The 24549-nt window shown below is 35.4% G+C and overlaps 1 protein-coding gene across 2 annotated transcripts; it reads right to left on the bottom strand.

The window, feature by feature from the left end:
• Positions 1-1136: 1136 nt before the first annotated feature.
• LOC136818594 (synaptotagmin-15-like) lies at positions 1137-24549 on the bottom strand. Of its 2 annotated transcripts, none has more exons than XM_067074926.1 (5): positions 24494-24549; positions 6815-6862; positions 5514-6331; positions 4038-4155; positions 1137-3141 (listed from the first exon to the last, which is right to left on the bottom strand). In XM_067074926.1, the coding sequence occupies exons 2-5, from the start codon at positions 6828-6830 to the stop codon at positions 2825-2827; spliced, it is 1269 nt and encodes a 422-aa protein (XP_066931027.1). In that variant the 5' UTR covers positions 6831-6862; positions 24494-24549; the 3' UTR covers positions 1137-2824. The 2 variants fall into 2 exon arrangements, with proteins under 2 accessions (XP_066931027.1, XP_066931025.1); XM_067074924.1 differs by lacking the exon at positions 24494-24549 and adding an exon at positions 10342-10505.

Genomic DNA, 24549 nt, shown 5'->3' with positions numbered 1-24549 from the left:
CTACCAATTATATCCCCGAATACAAAATTCCTGACGCGATCTGGCGAAATTCCGTAATCCTAACCTTCCTAATCTTTCCAACCTTCAGAGAAATTTGCTAAATCAGTTGGTATATAAGGGTTTTTACTTTCAAATTAATATTCCCTTTTGTTTAAGTAAAACCTCTGTTAGAAAACGACGTCAACAATGATTTTATATATCTTAAAAAAAGTATATAGAATGTTAGGGGTCATAGATCCACCTGAAGATAGCAGATGCGTTTTGTGAATCTAAATTTTGAACAACTTTTGATTTCGATTTCAGTGGAAATACCCCCGTATCACAGAGGACACGCATTGTTAAGGGAGAACCCAATGAAATAGAAGCTTGAAGTGAAATCCTACCTAAGTTACGCGGCTCCGGTGGGAAGCACGTCGGTCTCGCCACATGGCAGATGATATATTGAGCCAAAAAATAAACTGCAGTTTTCAGGCATACTTTATAGTTGTACGCGACGGCTGGGATAGAGCAATTCATGTGAACAAGAAGCCAAATGCTCTCGGGTACCTAATAGCCGGGGGGGGGGGGGTTGGAAAAAATCTCAAAACTTAATGAGCGGTGGGGGGGGGTGGAATAAAAATGCCCTGGGTGAAAAATTTTTGAAAAGGAAGCTAATACAGCAGAATTAGGACAAAAGAGGAAACTTTCAAAAATATTTTCCCAAAAATTAATAAGCGGGGGGGGGGTTGGAAAAAGAATGTCCTGGGTGGAAAATTTCGAAAAATTAATTAGTGGGGGGGGAGGGTGCGGCTATTAGGTACCCGAGAATACATTGAATTTAAGTTCCTTGAAAACAAATAAAACTGTCACCAACACCAAATTTTCAAAAAACATCAATTTATTTTCAAATTGACTGTCCGGTGATAGAGAGCTCTAGCGCCAAAACTGAGCTCGGGTCAGACCTCCAATTAACCACTTTTAAGGCTTCACCTTTTCTTGCCTGAGGTTTCGCTTCTTAGCTCATCGGGCTTCTATTTCATTGGGAAAATCTGTGGAAAATACTAAATTTGAAAATTATGTTTTGCCAGGGAGGTAAAGATTTTCACTAGTTATGAAAATTATTTTTTTGCTCATAACTATAACCTGATAATTTAATAGACGGAAAATTTATTATTTCTTCCAGGTAATTCTTTCTCGACAGAAAATGACAGAATTAATTGATTTTAAATATAAACACATCTAAAGTTTCATAATTCAAATTCATACATACATAAATTTATAAATTATCTCTAACAACTAAAGTATATCATTTAATCAATGCTCAGTTCCTGCAGAATAGACAACGCTAATCTGACGTTATATGGACGTTGCGGACTTTAGAATAAACGTTGAAACAACGTTGTGTACCAGCTGGGACTCTTTGATAACCAAATTCCATCCCAGCCGACTCATAACGACAAAAAAACATTGATTTAACGTCTATAGAATCCTATTAAAGTTATGTGAACATTTAAACAAAGTCGTTAACTCTAAGGTCCAAACTAGTAGGAGGGGGTGGGTCCGAATAAAACAGGGGGTGGGATCCGAATTTATTTTCAAAATCTAATAAACCGGGGGGGTTGAAATTGTACCTAAAAAAAGCCCAAAATAAGGTAATTATAAGCTAAAGCTATTTAGAGCAATTCAGCTTGTGATAGCTGAAAATATTTTCAAAAACTAATAAGTGGGGGGGGGGAGATGTTTATTCGGGACCTAATTAGAGTTCTTGTTTAAATCCACTGAATTACTATTCTTTCGAACTACACGCTAATGTCGCTTAGAACCAATAAATTTTGACTTCCACTTATGTTTGGTGTGATTTATACCAATGATTTTAAAAAGCTTTGGTTTTAGTTCTAACGTATCAACACATACCAAATTTCTACGTCGGCAAGATATAAACTTTCTAACTGTAATACAATATGATAATTAAAACTCAAATTAAATTTATAGTATCTCGTATTTACATTTTGAAGTGATGTTGTGTCATCCTAACCATTTCAAAGCAGGTTTAAATCATAAAGTTTTCATCCTTTCACATGTGCCACTAATGTTTTAAATTCAAATTTTAAAATACCCCCTCCCCCAAAAAAAATCAATTTGGTCAAAATTCATCTTTGATTTCAGGGGAAGAGGACTTTCAAACGTTAAATTCTTTCAGATATGAGCCTCTATTGCCTCTGACTGTTTGGAAAACTTCACGGTGAAAAGCTATGTCAAGCTATGTCAAAGGCACTAATTTTTGAGGAATTTGGCAATAAATTCACCAAAATTAAAAAATTACCCAGTCATCAATTTTAATTTTTTTGGGGATTTTTGCAGTTCGCCAAATCTAGTTCCCTTGATAAACAAATATTGTTGAATTTCTGAGCCTTTCACCGAGAATTATTTTGAACGATTTAGATACGATTTCACTTTGAAATCACCCAAAGAGTCAAAATGATTTTTTTGGATTTTGCTTTTGGGATCTAAAAAACCTTTAACCGACTTTACACCATTTATGTTACTGAAAAGGTTAAGATGACAACCCAGCCACATTGCTTAACATTTTTCCCTTTTTATAAAAAGTAAAAATTATTGTGACAAAAAAATCTTAAAAGATTTTGAAAAATTAAGAAACTTAAACATAGAAAGTGCACAAAAAATCATCATTATATTTCTAGTATAGGGGGCTTTAGAGTTTCTGGTATCGTTCGGTGTTCCGGTATTCCGTCATCGGCCGGAAAAATTTTCTGGTATTTCATACGCCTCTGAAATCCCCTAAATCTAGTAGTCAAATCGAGGACCATAAAAAATCATTTTTTCCTTAATTTTTTAAGTTATGCCATTCTTTAACGACAGTTTGTGGTTTTTGAAGCATATTTGTCCAATGTTCAAGTTCTTTACCTCTAGCGCACAAACCTCCACCAACTATGAATGATCCAAGCGTTTTATCATTTTTTCCAATACCTGATGTTGAATGAAATATCTCAAAGTTGAAACAAGCTACTTCCATACCCTGTTGATCAATTTTGAATTCAAATGTTTGATTATAGAATGGTTCTTTGGTTGCTTTTTGTGTGGAAGTTTTCTTGACTTTATGAGTTTTGCTTAATACGGAATACGTCACTTTGACATAAGAATCTGAAATATACAAAATACAGTTGGTTCTCATTAACACCCCCTTCTCACAGACCCGTTAAAAAAATGTCTTTTGGCCAAAATTGACATTTTCAATTTTTGCCTGTCAAAGGTTGTAGCCTTGGGGTACGTGCAGCCCAGCACATTACAGGCAAAATTTAAAAATATAAATTTTGGCTAAAAGACTTCTTAAAAAGGATTTTCAGACTTTTTCGTCATAATATTTTATGTTCACTGGAAGGTATTCTTTCCAAAAAACCAAAACTTTTTGAATTTTGGCAAATTTTTATTTTTCGATGACGTCATCGTTTTATGACGTCATTTTGCCTTATTTCCTTAATATCTCCTGATATATTCATTTTCAGATATAGATTGTGACCTTTTTCTTTATCAGTTTTTCATGCTCTTTCGAATGGAACAAATAATTTTCAATTTTGACGACTTTTTGTTTTGGTTGCCATAGTAACCAATGACGTCAGTTTCCATGGCAACGGGTGGTCACACCCGGCCCCACCACTCAAATTTTGATCTTCTCTACATTCAAGGAACAATATTTAATCATAAAATCCCTTTGCACAAGCTGCTGCACACGGGAAGCTTTTTCGCGACATAGTGGCCCCTACTATTGAGTCTAGAGATTTGAACCTTAAAATAACGGATTAAATCTAACGATGGGAAAGACATGAATTTTGGGCTGAATTCACGGCGAAAAGCAAAAGTTTTTTCAATAATTCAGTGTTTCAGTAATTTCTTAGGCTTCTGCTCATCCGCTCATCCTCTAGCGAAAAAAGTTTCTCATATAGGAAGTATATCTATAGAGGTCTGTGATTCAGACTAGTAATTTTCAGCTTTATGAAATATAAATAAATATAAATATATTCCGGATAGTGGAAACATACCTGGAAGTGTTATATCTTCGTTACCAATTTGCTGACCTCTTATGATGTTTACTGCCACACGATTGATATCTGGGAAGTGGGTCAATCCAATTTGTAACCTTCCGGCACCACTTGAGATCTAAAGAAATCAATTATCCAATGAGTTGTCACCATTATGAATAAAATGGCACCCCTGTCTCACAGAGCCCCGGTGAAACTTCTTCCCACAGTTGGGATAAAATTTGCTATTGAAACCCAATGGGGATAAAATTTCTATTCTTTCTAAGTCAAAAAATCTGGTGGGGATGGTTTTGGAGTGCAATTTTTACATTGAATTTTGAATGGGGATGAAATCAAAGTCAATTCCCCAGTGAGGATGAAATTGTAGGGTATTCTTCCCACTGGGGACGAGGTTTTGAGTCTGTGTAAAATGATAGTTTTTTATGAGAACCAGTCGTTTGTTCTTGATAGTTCTAAACTTTCTGAACCTTTTCCCCATAAAAATACCTTTAACATCTTTTGTTACGGAGAATTTTTCATGGGGCACTCTGTATGTTTTTCTTATTATCGTTTTAGAGAAAAAAAGAAAAACTAGACACCAAAAATTATGGGAAGATTTGAATACACGCTTTTTTTCTATAAGAATGGTGTAAATCCATTTCATCACGGATATCCTTAACTTTTTTTGGGAAAATTATCCTAAAATATTTTTACAGCATTCTTAGGTTAGGATCCTAATTCAGACTAGATTTAACATTTAGTACATACGTCTCAAAATTCCATGATGGTGATATTCTTAGCATATTCTTAATTTTTTGGCCATTTTTATCATGAACATTCTTATAAAGTGTATTCTTATAAAAAAAAAGCGTGTAACAGGCGTTCGAATTAGAGAGAGTTGATTGTCATAACATATGTGACTTGTTAGTTTTATAGTTAGATGTCTAAATTTATTTCCCCAAAAAATACCTTTCATATCTTTTTTTACGGGAAACTCTTTATGGGACACTCTGTATGTTATCTTTTTAGAGAAATATTGAAAAACCAAACCAGAAAAAAAACTGTAGACCTGTGAAGATTAAAAACATTGTACAGTGGAGTAATAAGACCGTAAAAACTGGTTGAAGTGTGAAGTTTTTTATTTGTATACGTTCCATTCCGCTTTTTTCCGGACACTCTATACTTTAAAAGCAGAAACTTTCGCGGGCAGAAACTTTCGCGAATTTTAATTTTGGAACGAATTCAGTGCGAATGTTTATTTCATTTTGCAGGCAAAAAAGTAATAAAACTGAGTATAAAATAGCAAAAAAGTGTACTTTTCCCGGAAAAAACTTTGGCGAATTCCTCGTGGAATTTCTTACTTGGCAGAAACTTTCCCGAAAATGGGCAAAGATCGCGAAAATGGTGAAAGTTTCTGCCCGCGAAAGTATATGTACCTTTACTATCGTTTTAGAGAAAAAAAAAGCAAAAACAAAAACAAAAACAAAAACTATATACCTGTGAAGAACGTTCAACATCTCGCCACAAATCCGTTGGAGTTGTGATATCAAGGTTTTCCAATGGAAACAAAACATGTCCGATTGTTGTTTGTCTCATAAATCGATCCACGTCAAATACAGTTATCCTTAAAGTTCGTTCAACTAACAACGAATAAGACATTGTAAACATGAAAGTTTCTTTGAATGTTGGATTTCGTGTTTTACGTTTCATTTTGGACTGAAGATACCGTTTTTCGTCCGGTAGTAGATATAACCGCAGGAAAGGATCACACGAAGACGTAGAGGATAATGCTAAACTGGAACGTTGTTGGCGCCCCGGTAAATTCCGTAAACGGTCAACATTCACTATTAGTTTTTCTGATGATGCATCATATTCGATTGAGAACCAGACTCGACCGATATTCCCTGGTGGTAAGTCTTCTTCTAATTCGTAATCGGATTCCTCGTTCGTCACATAAAGTTCGGGCTTCAGTAACCCTAAATTCTGTTCCGATGATCCACGCCCTAAACTACCACTGGCGCCCGATTTATTCGATCCTGCTGTTCCAGCATCGCGATGAACATCAAAATCATCATTACCAGGCGCCCATGAATAGGGGCGTGAACCAGGCGGCCCAGTCGGGACAGTAAATTTAACAGTACTTATATCAATAGTTGGAGTTTTAAGAACCGGGTGACCTTGACCTCGTTCACAAGAAGGTATTTTCTCGAATCCTTTACCATGGCGTCTTTGGTAGTAAAAATACCAGACCAGATATGCAATGATTAGGATGAGAATTAGAACAACCAAGACTGAAGCAATGATATAAAGTTGATCTAAAAACGAAAGTGGATAATGTTGAGTCGATATTTGCAAAGGCTAAAACAGTGACCTGAAATTTTTGTTTATCAATTGTTGCTACCAAGAGCTTATTACTATCGTTCGCGACGTAACAAGTTTAGGTAATATATTTTAAGGCATTGTCAACTGACACTCTTACTGAGCAGATTCTGATACTCCGCGCTGGTATGCATGCACTCTAAAGGCTATGGCTTAAGCCGTAAGAAAATCCGGAAGTTAAAACTTTGTTTTTGTCTACCAAATTGGATACCACCAAAATTAATAAACTTAAGGTAGTGGACTACAGATTCCCAGTAAAACCCGTCCAGTTGTCGACTAGTCTACCCTATTTCACCATGCTGTTTTCTTTTTTTACGTTCGATTCTTTCAAACCAAAATGAAAATAGCCGATGAGATAACTCTAAAACTGGACACAATTTCGTTAATATGGAAAGCCTGATCCAACAAGTTTTTTCTACCTGTGGTGACAGCCATATTACTCGATTGAATCCACGTTGTTTCCGAATCTGAAATTAAAGAATAAACGTGAACGTATTTAGCTATTAAAATCTCCTCGGCTTCGTTGTTCAAGGTTATGGGTCATATCAAAGACTTCTATTCATGATATGCACCTTTGCAATGTCTTCCGCGGACCCAACAGCTGATTGGTTGAAAGTGACGTAATATCAATCAATACGTCACTTTCAACCAATCAGCTGTTGGGTTCGTGGAAGACATTGCAATGGTGCCTATCATGAATATGGCACTTAATTACTCTCTACTAAGGGTTGCTCTAAGGGTCCGGTTTTTGAGGGTCCGGTTTTTGAGGGTCCGGTCCGCACATTCCTGACATTCTTCAACCACTTATTACCACCCCCCCCCCATCCGGGAGGGAGTAGAAAAAAGCTATCTCCCCTACCTTCAGGCAGTTATTTTTGAATACTTTGAAATTCTTTTATAACAAAAACGGGGTAAACGCGTATGAATAAAGTATGAGAGTATAATAGATTTATTTATATTGGAGGTTTATCGTGGCTTGGATCACGAGATTTACGTTTGGCTCTTGTGATCTAAGCCACGATAAACTCCCAATATGAATATCACTGGGCCATTAAGCTCAAACTTATTTAAAGTCTGTCCAGATATAATTGGCAGTGGAAACAAGAATGCCTGTAACTTTTGATAGTCAAATATAATTATGGAAATTTTTTTTGCTTGTTTCAGAGAATCAAAAGCGCTATATTTGAATGTATTTTTGGTTGAAAAATTCGCGATTTTTAGCGGTTAAATTTGCGATTGCAAAAATTGAGCTTTTTTTCTACCTATGCTATAACGTTCATTTTTACACCAGTGGTAGTTCAACCTTAGGTTTAGAAGTTTGTTAAATTTCAAGGCGTACAAAAAAGTCCTTCGGGAGATATGGGACCCGAAATACCCCTTGGTAGCACGTTTCTGTGAAATATCAAATCTCCAACTTATTACTAAAACGGGGGTAGTGACATGATAAAACAGTTGTTCGATCATATAACACATTTTACGATCTCTTTAATGACCTCATAGCCAAACTGTGCTTAGTGTTTTGGGAATTAGCAAAGTTCTTTAATACCTTAAAAATAGCAAAGGCAATGTAAGTTCATGCTTATCCTTTCAATAAAAACAATTATACTGTGATTTCACTTAGTTTCGAAATAATCAATGATACCAATAATACCAATGCACCAACACTTTCCAACTTTTAATTGCACTGTTCAAAAAAGATAACATAACCCCCGTTTTTAGTAATAAGTTGGAGATATGATATTTCACAGAAAAGTGCTACCAAGGGGTATTTCGGGTCCCATATCTTCCGAAGGACTTTTCTGTTCGCCTTGAAATTTAAGAAAATTCTTAACCTAAGGTTGAACTACCACTGGTGTAAAAATGAACGTTATAGCATAAGTAAAAAAAAAGCTCAATTTTTACAATCGCAAATTTAACCGCTAAAAATCGCGAATTTTTCAACCAAAAATACATTCAAATATAGCGCTTTTGATTCTCTGAAACAAGCAAATAAAAATTCCATAATTATATTTGACTATCAAAAGTTACAGGCATTCTTGTTTCCACTGCCAATTATATCTGGACAGACTTTAGATATAAGATCCTGCAATAGAGATTTGCTACTTAAAATCCATTTTAACTAATTTAGAATTTTTTTATTCCAACAGAATACAATAAGATCGGACAAGGCTTTTAAAGTACAAAATAAACTTTTTTAACATATTACATTTTGAAAAATCTTGGTTCCGTTTAAAAAGGAAGGGGGTAAAAACGAAATTTGCATTCTCAACCTTTCCGTGCAAAATGCAATTAAGATTTTTATCTATTGTGACCAAGAACAAGTTTTGCGTCAGATGTTTTTTGGACTTCCTCTATTTCAGAATGATCCGGTTCGAAAAGGAGGATAAAGGTGAATATACGTTTCTTTTATAAGAACATCCAAAATTCTTGAAGCCTTGAGATGTTCTTAACATTTTGGGTTTCAAGCCTAAAAATGTTCTTATGACCATTTTTACCCATTTTCCTAAGAATACGGGTGTGTGTCCACACAAAGCCTTAAAATGTTCTGAGCTTGTTCTTAATATTTTGGCCATCGAAGCCTTATGTTCTTATACAAAAACGTGTAATAGGAAAAGATGAATATAGGTTTAAAAGATCCAAAATCCACTTTTTTTTCAACTTTATAAGAACAATGAGGGTCAAAAACATTAAGAAAATAATTGCGAAGCTGTCAGGCTAATGACTGAATTTTAAGCACACGAAGTGTCAAATTAGTAATAATCGGGTAAGCGTTTTTTATAGGAGTTTACTTTATAAGAATATTCATAATGAAATCGGCCAACAAATTAAGAATATGGTAAGAACGTCACCATCATGGAATTTGGCAGCAGACTCTAAGAATGACAACAGAACCTAAAAATGCCAATTTTAGAGGATTTTTTTACTGTAAAATTTGCTGGCTATCCACCCGAAGGTAGGGGAGGGTGCCACTTATTCTCCCTGATCGCTCCACTTACCCTTGATCCTTTTCTTAATTGCTGAGTATTAAGTTGTACCATTTAATACTGAGCATGGAGTATGACCCAGACCTCACGCACTGTAGCGGAATTCTCTCTACCGTACACCTAAGGTCACTTTTCTTTATATACCTGTCAAACCTCACGTATAAAGTTCCCTAATAGAAGATTAGACTTGAGTTTGTAAGGATAGAATTCGGCGTCATTCCATAAATATACCCGCAGATTTAGCGCGCAATTCACCCCGAGTAAACTCGAGCCCAGGCTACTTTTTGAATTTACCGATGTATGTGTGATAATCAATCGATCGCTTTCAGTATTATAAAAAGCGAGCTAGGTAGTAGTATGAAAATGATTCTTTTGACTAGAGATTCGTCGGATTTCTGATCCAAACCGCGTAAAATTAATTAGAATCAATCCCCGGGGGGGGGGCAGCTGGGCAAAAGGACCGACGGGTATGTGCGGGTCCTAAGGGTACCTTTTCCAATATGTTTAAAATGCACTGTAAGGGTCGGAAAAACTAGAGATGCACTGTAAGGGTAGAATTTTCAGAAAATTCTTGAAAAATCTAGATATTTTGACCAAAAATACTAGAATTTTGACCATTTTTTGCACGAAAGGGATCGAAAATTTGGGGGAAAATGCACTCTAAGGGTATGATTTTCACTGATTTTTGCTGCACTGTAAGGGTGCAATTTTAAAAGCCAATTTTTGGCCCGCACATACCGTCAGTCCGCAAACCCAGTGCCCCCCCCTCGGGAATCAATCTTCCCGCGGAAATAAAAGTTCTATCATTTGCATATTGTGCATAAATGCATTTCTTTCCAGGTCTTAACGATAATTCGAGGCTCATAAAACTTTTGTAAAAATTGTTCTTATAGGAGAAAAACGAGGGAAGAAGGAAACGAAAAAGGAACTGAAGAATTTGAAAACAAAACATTTTTACTTACCTGATATTCAGGTATCATTTTTTCATTATCATATCTTCTTTCTTCCTTTTCTTTATTTGGACTCCTTAAATTTTCACTTTTTTTTGCTTTATCATACGATCTTATTCTCTTCTTTATTTCATTTTTCACTCTTCTAAAATTTAAGTAAGTCAGCTAGTTAGAAATATTTAAAGTGGTGAGAAAAGAATCTAAAAACGGTATATCCGGGAGATCCAGGGGGTACGGACAATTTATCCTTTCCCATCTCTGTGTCCGGTAGGGTGGTGATGAGAAATATAGTCTGAATCGCAAAATATAGATATATTTCCTATATGAGAAACTTTTTCGCTTGAGGATGAGCAGAAGCTTATGAAAAATATCGAAATACAAGATCAATCACTGGTCTCTGTTGCCTCTTTTGGAAAATTCTGGATAAAAATGAAGGATGTTTTGAGAAGTTTTAAAATCACTATCCAATTCACAGACAGTAGCCAAACCCCCCCCTCCCTAGTGACCAAGTTTTCTGAAAGACCACTGAAAGATGGGAAGAACACCCAAAAGGCGTCTTTGATCACTAACCCTGTCTTGTTGTACTAAAGTTGAACATCATTAAAAGGATCTGTGTGAAATCAAGTGCGTATTACTTATAGGTAATGAATCACCGAAATCAACTAGAAAACTGGGAAGTACATTAGTGCAGGATCCGTTGATTCATTAAAAGGATCATTTTCCCAAAAAATAAGTTTGAAATTTTGCTGACGTCAGCACTTTTTTACAAAATTTCGTATCCCGTTTCGAAGTAAATCGGTCATTGGTCAATGATTTTCAGTCACCGCGCAACACATCGTCACTCGATCTATTTATCCATTCAATCTCCGGGCTAGGATAGCCACTACCTGTAGTTTTTTTTAATTCCTGCTAAATCCTATGCTTCGAAACCACACGATACTAACTAATTGGTCACTTCCACCAATAGCTAAAAAACTTCTCATAGGGGAACTGAGACAGGGGTTCAAAACTATAACTGGATCAATAATCCTAACCATTATTTTTAATTACTTCTTATTGTCAATATACCAAATCATGTCAATGAGGCCCCCAGCGGTAATTCGGATCACGATATCACGGTTTAAAAATCTTTTTAAAATCACGATCACGTTTTGACCTCTCACACGCAATCACGAAGAAAAGCAAAAATTTCCAAATTACGTAATCACGCTGCAAAAAAGTCCCTATCACGTCATCACGAAAACCGCTCGGGGGGGGGGGGGGGCTCGTCAATGCCAAACCACCAAAAAAATAAACAAAAAATATTCTTTTAACGCCTATCGCCCTACCCTATCCTGTAACTTTAGTTCCCTTCAAAAACATCTTGTAAAAAAATAATGATCCCCTCAAAATAACACATAACTTTAAAAACTGTAGCTAGCGAAGAAAAAATGTGGTTTTTTCTTCTTCTTCAAGAAGTTCTTTCAGTCTACCCCCTATCAAAATTCATCGCGATAAATAACATCTTAAAAAGGTACACACATATACTTTCGTAGGTTGATAAAAAAAAATACATTTATAATATATAATAAACAGAGTATTACAAAAAGTATAACTTCATTTTAGCTTCGAAAAGGGGGAAATAACAGTAGCATTAAATGCTTTCTTTTATAAGAACATCAAGATTTTATAGGCTTTAGGATGTACCGAAGCTGCTATCATTTTAGGGGTTTCGTGAGTATTTCGGTCTAATTTCCTAATAGATGCATGTTCTAGAAGAGACTATTTATTTATCGGCAGACACGTTTTTCGTCCTTCGTAGTAGACTCATTAGTTCTAGAGTCTGTAAAGCGTTCTAATGTTCTTATATCCAGCAAGTATAAGAATGCGTACGAACTATCACATCTGCCATTTTTCTTTTTTCCTTTCTTCTTCCCAAGAGAGAATACTTTAAATGCTTAAAGTGTAGCATAGTACAGTGTATAGAAGCTTTTATACTGATATAATAAGGGTTATTTAAAAGGAAGAATTTAAACAAGAAGAGATTTAGGCGAGATACGCCTTCCAGCCATCCATCAAACGATGGTTTATAATTAAATTCGTGCCTAAATTTTCAAGAGATAAGAAATTTTTCAACTTAGAGGAAATGATTTATTAAGCTTTTAAGGTAGCTACACCTTTATCTTTTATAAGAACAATTCTATGATAACAATGAGGCTCAAAATCGCCAAAAAATAAGAACAATCTAAGAACATTGCTGAACCTGGAATTGCTCAAAGTAAGAGAAAGAAGTAAAAATTGGGTATAAATCCTAAAATACTTCAATTTCACCCGAAGAACAGGATACAAATAATTTGAGACTGAAAGTGCCAAAAAACAAGAACAATCGAACCTTATCAAAATTTTTCTGGTTCTTATAAAAAAAGTTTAGTTTGAATAATGCCATCTTGAAACTTTTACACCTCCATCCCGTACCCCTACTCCTTCTCCTCCTTCTCCCCCTCTCTCCGTTTTCCGCCTATTTCCTCCCCTTTCGCTTAGTACTTGTTTGTTATCCGATTGTCTCACTCCATCTCAAACTTCTTCCTGTTTCCTGATCATGCTGTTTTTTTTGGTACTGCCCAGATTAACAGATTATGTTATCTGATATTCCGATGGCGGATTGGCGGCCGTCCACGCTAAAGCTCTAAAGGAGCGGGCCAATTTCCCATCGGAGAGGAATGATAGTCGGCCTTTGATGTGCCGCACCCCCAGTCGGGTTCAACAGCCCTTGCGCGTAAACCTATAAATATTTCGGTTGGACCTGCCAATCCCCGAAAACGAGGACTGGGTTACCGGACCTCCCGCTGCAAAATTCGGTCTCGCAAAATTCCGTAATGTAAACCTTCCAGATGTTGAAAATTTTCCTGACCTTCAGAGCTTTAGCGTGTCGGATGAAAGTTTATGTATTCGAGATAAATCGAGGGGGACGGTATAAAAGCAAAGTTGACATGTCTCCAAAATCACCGTCCACTTTGCTCGACAACGGTAAAAACACCAAAATACCGTCGTCTGTTTAGGTGAGCAAAGGCGATATAGAGCCGTACATCAACCATCGACTTTGTTTTGTATCATTTCACTTACCGTCGCCCTCGATATCCTCTGATACATAAACTCGGTATTAACAGATCTAGCGTAGCAGAAGAAAGGACTAAACCCATAGACCTTTCGCTATTTACGATACCATTTTTTTATCCCGCATCAGTAACATCCTAGTGATTTCATTGGTCAAAAGACATCACGTGGAGGTGGGATATACTCGGCAAGCTTCGCCACCAATACGGTTTTTAATGACCCTGTATATCCCGTGTCCCGCCTTGAGAAGACCGTGTAACTAATAATCTCCAATTATAATTACCGGCGAAAATATCACGTAATGACTCCACACGATAGCATGATAGTAGATCAAATTCCACGCGTTGTTAATTTGTTTCGTATAACCAATAACTAAGCGTCTGCGCACCGAGCTTAAATTCACACGCTCAAATTTATACATACAAACATTAGGTTATAAAGTTTTAAAATGTCAAATAGATAATAGATTAAGCGCTAAGAAGTTGATCTACTATCAGGCTATCGTATGAAGTCATTACAGCCACAGATCTGTAAAGCCCGAAGGGCTAGATAGGCAACTTTAAGCTTTCTCCAGCAAAAAAAAAGTGAAGCAAAAATTTGACTTTTTAAATTTCGTGCCGATGGATAGGATGTAGCATTTTAATTGTTTTCGGAGCGCGAGATAAAAAAAGTAGGCGGCAAACGCTATTTCGCATCTCTCAAACCAGTGCTTGTTGTCACGTGATTTCTTTGGTAGGAAATCCTATCAAAACATGCTTCACTTTTAGATAAAGGCCGCGGATTTACAGATCTATGATTACAGCTCACTAACTAACCAAAGAATCTGGCTCTGACTCTTTTCTACTATACTGTTACTGAAGCCATCGCCATCATAAAAATTATCGCTAGGTTTCCGGGCTATACTCGGTAACATTCTAAAAGTTCTTGAAAGGCTCACCAGATAAAAAGCTAACAAACCATACTTAAAACAAATTCTCAAGCATTGCCATCATCGTTTCATTCCAGTTTCTGTTAGACTTTTCTATGTAAAAGTGATGGAACAAAAAATTATTATCAATGCAGTCCTTTTTTATGAGGACAAAATTTTATAAGAACAGTCGCAGACTCGAAATCGTGAAAAATTTAAAAATCTTGGAAAATTTAACAACAACACTCAGCCTAGGATTGTTGTATTTGAGGCATTTGAAAGGTTAAGGAAGTGGTAAAAATCGGACAAGAGCCTAAAATTCTTCAATTTTAAGACCACAATTTGAGGCTTAAAGAGCCAGAAAATAAAAACAGTTCAACAAATATGAGTCTCAGCAGAACCAACTGCTGCTTCTTATAAAAGACTTCTTGCGTCTTTTTAGGAGACCACAAACGCTAATGAATGAATTAATTGCTTCCCCATTAACACACACAGAATTAATAAACCGAAACCATAAAAAAGCATGCCTTGTCCTGAGAACAACGGTCGCGTTCAGGATGAAATGTAGGTTTAAGTAGGCAATTAGGACTACATTCTTTTTTTATTCTACTATTGTAAAATGCAATGCTCTTTACTTTTTAGAATAACGAAAAGAAGATGAGTAATCAGAATTGAAATCTCATATCAACTTAGTACTACAAGGTGTCCCTAATTAAAGTATCGAGTCGAAACACAACTATGAGTAGAAAGTTTTATGTGCGTGTTCACAAAATTGTATTTTTCTTTGTCATTACGATTAATTTATACGTTGTAACTACCTTTTGTAATAAGCCTGTGTGATGGAGAACGTTCTTATATTTTAGCGATAACACACACAAACTTTTCTACCCAATCGCATGTTCAAACTCGATACTTTAATTAGGGACACCCTGTACAAAAGGTAGTTACAACCTATAAATTAATCGTAACGACAAAGAAAAAAGAGGGAGAGCTTAAAATACAATTTTGTGAACACGCACATAAAACTTTCTACTCATAGTTGTGTTTCGACTCGATACTTTAATTAGGGACACCCTGTACTTTAAACTTTCTGGTCTGGACACAGCCAAAGAATGGTACACGTTTTTTACAAGAACAAACTATATAAAAACATAAGGCTTCGATGACCAAAATGTTAAAAAAACAAGTTTAGAACATTTTAAGGCTTTGCGAACTCTAAAACACCCAATTTCTTAGGAAATTGGACAGAAATACTCACAAAATGGTGAAATTAAAAAGAACATGTTAAGAATATTTTTAGGCTTGGAACTCAAAAAGTTTAGAACATCCGAAGGCTTCAAAAAGTTTGGGTGTTCTCATAAAAGCGTGTAGTTATAATAATAACCCCTTAACAAACGAGCTGAAACGCCAGTGAGAATTGGCGTAAAGTAACCTGATAAACAGCTGGTCATAAATTTCTTACGGTAAACCTCTGAAGAAGGCACTTTTACCGTATGTCTTCTAATAAGCGGACAATGCATCCTCTAATCTTGTTTTGACGAAATAAGAAGTTGCTTACCCAACTCTTAAATTTTATTATGATATCATCTAAAAACCTAACTAAAAAGTTTTTTCGATTTCCTTTCCCAATCTGATTTCTATCTAGATTTGCGTGAATTGATTTCTTCATAAAACTTTACATAAAACCGTTTATACCATCTGCGTTGCGTGCCTCTTTCAAGGATACAAACTTTTGCTCTTTTACACTTACGTAATAAAAATGGTAGATTGAGATATGATAAACTAAATTCACCACTATAGAAATTAAAGAAATCGTCGCAAAATTTGTGTAGGAGAGTAGATTTTTATGTCAAAGTAATTATCTTTTATATTATGAATAAATAATTACTGTGTCATAAAAATCTGCTCTCCTACACAAATTTTGTACAGCTCTTGTCAACGTTATTGTCTTGGACTTGACTACTTGAACAAGCCTTAGTTCTGACAGTCGGAGCAGTGGAAGGTTGGCAGCGAAGTCCCCGATCACGCGGTCACGCCAAGATCGGATAACTTCGTCGCGTTGAAAATGTTCCCTAATCACGCCATCACACACGCAAAGAATCCTATCAATCACCGCACCACGCTTTTTGAAATCATAGATCACGCCAAAAAAAGCCCAATCACGCCATCGTGCAAAACAGTTGGGTTGAAAATTTTTGGTTGTTACGAAATTGACTTGACTGCACAAAAATACTTCACATGGAGAGGTCTTGACTTCGGAGTACGGGTCCTTTCGAATGGACTGATTCCACCCTGACCGCAAGCCTTTATTTGTGTTATTTGCCTGCATACACGTTTTTTTTTTTTATAAGGAACCTTAACTTTGCTCTGAGCCTGGAGTTCCTTATTTTTACAGAGAATTTCAGTCTCAAAGTTCCTTATCGAGTTCCTTACTACATAGGAAATTTTGAACTTTTTGCCCCTTGAAAGATCAAAATTTGGTCAAATTAGTCCCAATAAGGTACATTATTTTCAAATCCACTTATTCTCAGCCTGAGCAGTTCCTTAACAATTCCTTATTTTTTGAACCATTTTCAGCCTCGAGTTCCTTATAAACGTGTTCCTTATAAAAAAAAAAACGTGTATTCACTGTCGAATGTATCAAGTTTGATTCATTCGCTCACTACAGGGTGTCCATAATTAAAGTATCGAGTTTGAACATGCGATTGAGTAGAAAGTTTTATGTGCGTGTTCACAAAATTGTATTTTAAGCTCTCCCTCTTTTTTCTTTGTCATTACGATTAATTTATACGTTGTAACTACCTTTTGTAATAAGCCTGTGTGATGGAGAACGTTCTTATATTTTAGCGATAACACACACAAACTTTTCTACTCAATCGCATGTTCAAACTCGATACTTTAATTAGGGACACCCTGTAGTATTCAATACATCAAAAACCAATTTCCTTTTATCAATGATTCCCTAGAGAATTTTTTTAGGCAGTCACCAATACGCCATTAAAATGAGAGATAAACCGCCCTGAAATACGGAATTCCCTCTTTATTCAACATAATACGCTCAAGCAAGGCATCTTCAAACATCTCCTAAATGAAGAAAAATTTCCTAATTAATATAGACCCCTGCTCATTTAAAAAAAGGACCCCTTCTATCAAAAATTAAAAGTCTACATTTTAGTATACCCCATTAGAAAAAGCTTTTTTAAATTGCTATACTATGGTATAGAGCTTCTCTTAATTAGGAACCCTTAAAGCCTTAAGTCAAAGTTTATAAAAATAGACATTCTCATAGACCTTTATAAGAACAAAATCCTTTAATAAGAACAAAATCTAGAAAGCTTTTGGTGTTCTTAACCTTTTGGTATTTAAGCTTTAAAAATGTTTGTAAAATATTTTTTATTTGTGAATATTTTGGTGCAATTTTCAAAGAAATTGCATATTTTAGACTATCCGTAAAGTCTTAAAATATTCTTAAAATTTTGACCTCGAAACCTTGTATTACCATATACCTCGTTCTTTTAGGAAAAGACGTATACTCGTATAGAAAGGAGTTTCTAATTAGGACACATACAGGGAGTGCGTCATATTCTACTCTCAAGAATTAAATATTGCACCTGCAGATTAACTCGTTTTTTTTTGCAAAAAGAAGCGAAGTCATTCCATCACTTTAAACGCTCGTTTCTGATAAGAACCTGCAAATTCCAGCTCAGCTCTTCAGTTGTTCTTGTTTCGTAGAAGAATTTTAAGCATAATGTGCACTCAGAATAAATTCTATGCTAAAACAGGGGCTTTTTTCAGTAATTTTTGAAATCTTGGATTAAACTTGTAATGTTCTGAGTTTGTTCTTAGGTTTTGGCCAAATTCGTTCTTATAAAAAAACTTATACTTTACAGAGGAGGGGTCGAAAAAAAAGTGTGAAAAAGTGTGAAAGTTACCAATCTAGAAAATATTGGTTTAAGAAATATTTGAACTTTTTTTTTGCAAATCAACAACACAGATCAAATTTCTTATATTCGGTTCTCGGGTGTGAAAGTTTTTAACCAAACACTTCAAAAGTGTACACGTTTTTTTTTTTATAAGAACGTCAAAAATTTTTGAAGCCTTCGGATGTTCTTAGTTTTTTGGATTTGAAGCCTAAAAATGTTCTTAAAATGTTCTTATTTTCAGCATTTTTTGAGCATTTTGATGTAATTTCTTAAGAAAATGCATGTTTTTAAGTCTCAAAAGCCTTAGAATGTTCTTAGAATGTTCTTAAATTTTTGGGCCTCGAAGCCTTATGTTCTTATATAGTTTGTTCTTATAAAAAAAAAAACGTGTATCTTCCAGTTTTTCTTCAACACAGCGCTGGAGGCCTAAATAAGTACAGGAGATGTCTGGTCCTATTCTTAGAGGTCTTCACACTTCTTTTATAAGAACAATGAGGCTCAGAAATGCCAAAAAAATTAAGAATTTAAGAGCAATGCTGTGCTTGGATTTGCTGAATTTTAAGCAAATTTAGGTATCAATTTTTTTAAAAGAGGGTATTAAACCTAAAATAAGTTTTCCCTTAAAATAAGAACAGGATGAGAACAATTTGTCAAAAATATGAGAACAGCCAGGAACTAGGGAACAGAGCTCTCAAGATTCAAAAATTTTTCTCCTACCAGTCAACTATCTTGAATTTTAGGTCCCTTGATTAAGCCCTCAAGTCAGGGTGCTTGTACTGAAAGTATTCTCGAGTTTCTGAAAAAACTTTGGACATAGCTTTTTATTTTGGATAAGCTACTGAAAAACGATGGAAATATGTAAATTCCGAAAAATGTGATCAAACAGTCTCCACCTGATTTAAAAGTAAACAAGAAGCCTAGTGGCGTGAAGGCCCAGCCCGATGAAAAGAATTAAAAACTTGAAACTGATTAAAGGTATCAAAAGTAGAGAGAGATGAGAGGTCGAAAGATAAAGATAGGTTGGAGTGAGACCCTCACTTGATTAACAAGGGTGCCAGTGGTAAAACTTCAAATAAATTCTAGAGCACAATATAACCTATTATAATATATTGGAGATCCAGTTCGATAAGACGGCGCCACATAGTGAACAGGGTCTAAATCTAGACGATGGTCAGTATGTGACGTCAAGGTTCTGGAAACCAATGCTTTCGCACATCAGGTTGAGTTCATTGCATGATTGCATTGATGTCATCTGACGTCAATTCAATGATCTCAACCGAACGTTTGTTAAACCTGATGAAGACCTCCACGAAGGAGGTCGAAATATTGTTTCTTAAATTTATATTATGAAGAATGACCATTAAAACGTAATGAAAAGAATATAACCTAGTAAAACATATAAAAATGTCGGTGGTCTTTTGTTCACTTATTTACTAAATACGATTAAATTCCGAATTTAAGAAAGTCATTTTTATGAAATTTAGGCAAATTCGGTCAAACAGCATGTTCCAATCTTTTGTTACTTTTACTTAATTACCACTAGCCATAGCTTTGAAGCAAAGTTGCAAAATATCAAAAGAAAAAAACTCGACAAAAATCTTTTTTCAAACTTTGCTGACGTCAGCACAATTCAGCAAAAACAATCACACCCTGCCAATGCTGACGTCAGTTAATTCGAAAGAAAAACCTCTTCAAAACTTTCCTTCTGATGGCTTGCAGTTTTAATCCAAATTTAATTTGCCCAAACTTGGGAAGATAGCTCCTAACTGTGATTATCATATTATAAAAGCCTTTCATTTATATGCAACTTGATTTGTGCGACTTGATGAGGTAAGAAAAGTAGACCAGAAAACAGTTTTTTCCAAGTTTTGGTAAAAAGTTGAAGTACGTACTCAATCAAAATAATTAGTTAGGCGGTCATTTCCAAGGCAACACACCATTGTCTAGGCATTAATATACAGCTGAACAACTATCTTTGCCAGTTTATCAGATAAAAGCAGCGGAAGGATCCCGAATAAGTGCCAGGAAAGTTCTGTTGTTGTAAGGCACCAGGTTATCATGTCGTTAATTTATTACGTAATATTTTTGTCACTAATTATGGGGAGCTTTAGGCGAACGTGACAGTCTGTAGTAATTAGTTATTTTCAATAGGGCCGTTAGTAAAAAATAGTTTGGTTCCCGTCACCCCAACTTTGAAAAAGTGGGTCGGTCGGGGTTAAAATTTATGCTCAAAAATATCATGCGACTCAGTATCTCAATCCGCAAGGTTGTTTTAAAAGCCCTTCTCTAAAAATTAAGCCCCAGGTTCTTATAGCCAGAGTGGTTCCATTTGGTCCAAAAAATGAAAATCGGGAAGAAATCCATACAAAGCTGGATTTCGGATTAAATTTGGATGGAAATCCGCTCAAACGCTGCTCGCTACATCGCTCAGAGTTTGTAATGGCGGAGGTTGATGATGACATTCGAGCAGCGCCAAAACCGCTTCCTGTCCCTTCGACTCCTTTTACTTAAAAAAAAATAGGGTCGGTCGGGCGTGATGGGAACCAAGCTATTTTTTACGAACGGCCTAGACCATTGTGATTGCCTAAAAACGACTATTGGAAATTGTATCATCTTTCAGTAATGTTTTGTAGAAATCCACTGGTTTGCCATAAATCAATTTGAATATTCATCCAAAAAAAGTTATCTCAATAAAAACCATAGTTGGTATCTTGAAAAATGGAATCGCCCCAACATAAAAAATTGTCCAGCACAGTTCAGTTGTCCAAAGTTGTCAAATTGTCAAAATCCAGTAATGGCTTCCATCATTCAAATTGAAACGACAACAAAATATGTTAATTTTAAATAAATCCTGCGTCCTGCAACACTAAAAACCCATCACCGATCTCTATAACTCTATCCAATCACACCACATACTTTACAACCAAATTTGATAAACTATTTCATGATTTGTATTTGTAATCTACTGTAACTCCATCTTTATTTGTTTTTGATATCAAAGCCATTTACTAAAAATAAAGTCTTTTAAAAAACAAGAAAGAAAAAAGACAGCAATACTATTGAGGTAGAATTTTATGTTTATGAAATTATCACTCATAAATCTTCATGAAAACTTGAGCAAAGATAAGAAGATTTGGCAAAATGTTTGAAAAAGGGTTTACAAAGCAAATTCACTACAAATTTTGTTCGATTTGAAAGTCTCTTGACCAAATATATTTAAAGAAAATGGTCTAGAAAGTCTAAAGCCTACTCTCGCTTCGACCGCCATCTTGATCTTGTTTTGTTTTTGTGCAAACGTTGTTTGTTTACGGAGCGCGAAATCAGAGAATATATCTTTCATAGCCAGTATCCGACTTTGGCGAGCTCTTTGCTTTTAACACGCCAAAATTAAGAAGTGTGGTACTGGTTTTAAGCGCCGTTTCTACCAAAACAGGCCCGGACAGACACACGTACGAACAGAACGTTGCAAATGAAAGGCCCACTCGCTTAGCGCTGGGCCAAAGATGAAAATGAAATTGTATTATACGCTTTTTTTTTTATAATAAGAATGGTGTTTTTTCATTTCATCATGGATGTTCTTAACTTTTTGGCGAAAATCATCCAAAAATATTCATACGGTATTCTTAGGTTAAGATCGAAATTGGCATTCAACAGGTTAAACTGCATTAAAAATGGCATTCTTAGGTTCAGTTACTAAATTCCATGATGGTGATATTCTTACCATATTCTTAATTTTTTGGCCATTTTCATCATGGACATTCTTATAAAGTGTATTCTTATAAAAAAAAAGCGTGTACATCGCTTTCTGCCTCTGCTTCTTTCTGGTACACCCCTGTCTCACAGCCCCGGTGAAACTTCTTCCCACATTGCGGATGGAAATTTCTATCGAAATCTAAATGGCGATAGAAATGATTCAAAAAATCCAGTAGGATTGTTTTGGAGTGCAATTTTCTTTTTCACCAAAATTCAAATGGGAATGAAAACAATTAATTTTTCAGTGGGGCTGATATTGGAGGGTATTTTACCCATCCGGGTCTGTAACACAAGGGTGTTTTGGTACCGTAAATAGCACAGGTCAAAATCATATATTGACGCTGTGCCGACGAATCGAGATTCTATTCAGCGCACAATCAACGAAGACAAAAGTAACCATGACGACCATCCAAGATCTTGGATGAAGTTCAAAGTTGATATTTTTATTCCCGTCGTTGAAAACATAACTTAAAAAAGTCATCAATGCTTTGTAAAAAGAGTCAGTGATAGAGAATCATAACATAAAGTCTGTCTATTATTTCGATTCAATTAAAGTGACATTTCCATAATTAAAAGTTTAGTAATTACTGTTATACATTTGGGGATCATGTAAAAGATTTCTTTCGAAATAAACTCATTTCAATTACACTTGGAGGTTTCTGGGGAATTCGTAAATAGTAAACTGCATACTGATACAGTCTGCTAGACATTAATATGGTAATATTTGCTCTTCATCTTTGATTCTTTCTACAGTGATTAGACTGACACATGCGCGATAAAATTTCTATTATTGGTCTTCAGAGGTTAATATATTCTTTGAAAACTTAACCTTTGATACTCAGGGTAGTGTTTTGGTGCAAAGAGTGTTTGCTACAAGTTTCGAAGCTACAAATGACCCAGAATTTAGCCAATAGAACAGCGTAAAATTATATGCAAAAGTCACGTGGTCCATCCTCTATACCAAAACGAGGCTATGCAAGATTTCATCCTTATTTATATCCCAAAAACCTTCACAAAATCTCATGGTTCATGCAGGAGTAGAAAATACTGTAATATATAGCTCTTCGGATGAAGAATAAAAAAAATATTCACAAATATTCCATAAATGTCAAAACACTTTACCCAAATCCTATCAAGAAACTTTTTTTATGGGTAAAAAAAGGGAAAAGTTATCAATCACTCAAAAAAATATTGAAGTCCTTTAGTTTTTTTTAGCTTTCGCTTACGTTAAGGGGAGATCTTAATCAGTAAAGACTTACTTTTGATATTTAATGTTTTAAAAAATGGAAACTTTTAACCACAACTTTGACCTTCTGATAAAAAATGTTGTAAGAAAAAAGGTTCTTGAAGGTCAAGCTATCAACAATTTATCCTTTTGAGTTATCTTGACTAAGTTATGTAACTTCAACCATTATGGAAGCAAACGTTTGATTTATTTTAAGGATATCTACATATACACCTTTTCGACCGTAGCCGCCAATTTCCGCGTGGACATTTTTTGTCGGTTTACAACCCTAAAGCCGTTCCAGTCTTTTTTTCGCACCTAAAGACAATAGAAAAAAGTGTAAAAAAAAAAGATTGGATCGAGTTTAGGGTGATAAATTAAATAATAAAGTGGCACGCACCTGACCGCGCGACTACGGTCGAAAAGGTGTATTCGAATGCTTGCTTCCATAATGGGGAAATTAAGTGTCTTAACAAAAAATGAAAAACCTCTTTAGGGGCTTTTAGGGATTCCCAGATTTCTCTGCCTCATCATCTTTTTGCGTACACATTTTTTTATAAGAACAAACTATATAAGAACGCAAGGCTTCGGTGGCCGAAATCTTAAGAACAACTTAAAGAACATTTTAAGGCTTGTTTTCTCAAGAAAATGGACAAAAATACTCAAAAAATGCTGAAAATAAGAACATGTTAAGAACATTTTCAGGCTCGAAATCCGAAAAATTAAGAACATCAGAAGGCTTCAAAAATTTTGGATGTTCTAAAAAAAACCATGTATTGTAAAGCCAAAATTTTGCTAGAAAGTTCGTCTTTCCGGACTAAAAATCACGGATTTTGCAACTCCGAAAACTCAACAATCTGTACAAAATACTTGTCCAAATCCACAAATCCGGATCGTAAGATTAGAAAAGTTTCGATTTTGCTTTTCCGCTAAACACTCTAGAATAAAACTATGTAAATGTCAAAATAATTAAGATATAAAACCTTAAACTACTTCCAAGTTGGGTAATACTACTCACCCACTTTGTAAATTTACATTTTTAAACATAAATCATAAACCATAAAAGAAATTTTCTTAGCTTTTCTTAATGAGGGGGCGCCAATTTAATACTTCGGAAATTTCCCTCCCCATATTACGCCAGTTTTGCTCGATCCACTATGCTTCTGTCACCAGGGTTTCGGGTTACGACAAACTGGACCTCTAGCCCAATTCATTACAATGTATTCAAACTAGTCTTTTCAATAAAAGTTGATACGAACTTACCTTAATTTCAAGTTACAGCCTTGAAGCCCAGGGGGATGGGTACTAGGGTTGCGAGC

This window comes from Clytia hemisphaerica, unplaced genomic scaffold (genome assembly GCF_902728285.1).
Source record: "Clytia hemisphaerica strain Z4C2 unplaced genomic scaffold, Clytia hemisphaerica genome assembly, whole genome shotgun sequence".
NCBI classification, from domain to species: Eukaryota; Metazoa; Cnidaria; class Hydrozoa; order Leptothecata; family Clytiidae; genus Clytia; species Clytia hemisphaerica.
Note: the sequence above shows the minus strand (reverse complement) of the source record. Positions and strands in the feature narration are given on the sequence as shown.

Excerpts from the sequence above, each read along its gene's own strand:
- LOC136818594 (XM_067074926.1), bottom strand. Across the intron at positions 4,156-5,513 it reads ATGTTGAACGTTCTTCACAG|ATCTCAAGTGGTGCCGGAAG; the intron begins GTATATAGTTTT and ends TGATTTCTTTAG. Across the intron at positions 3,142-4,037 it reads CGAAGATATAACACTTCCAG|ATTCTTATGTCAAAGTGACG; the intron begins GTATGTTTCCAC and ends TGTATATTTCAG.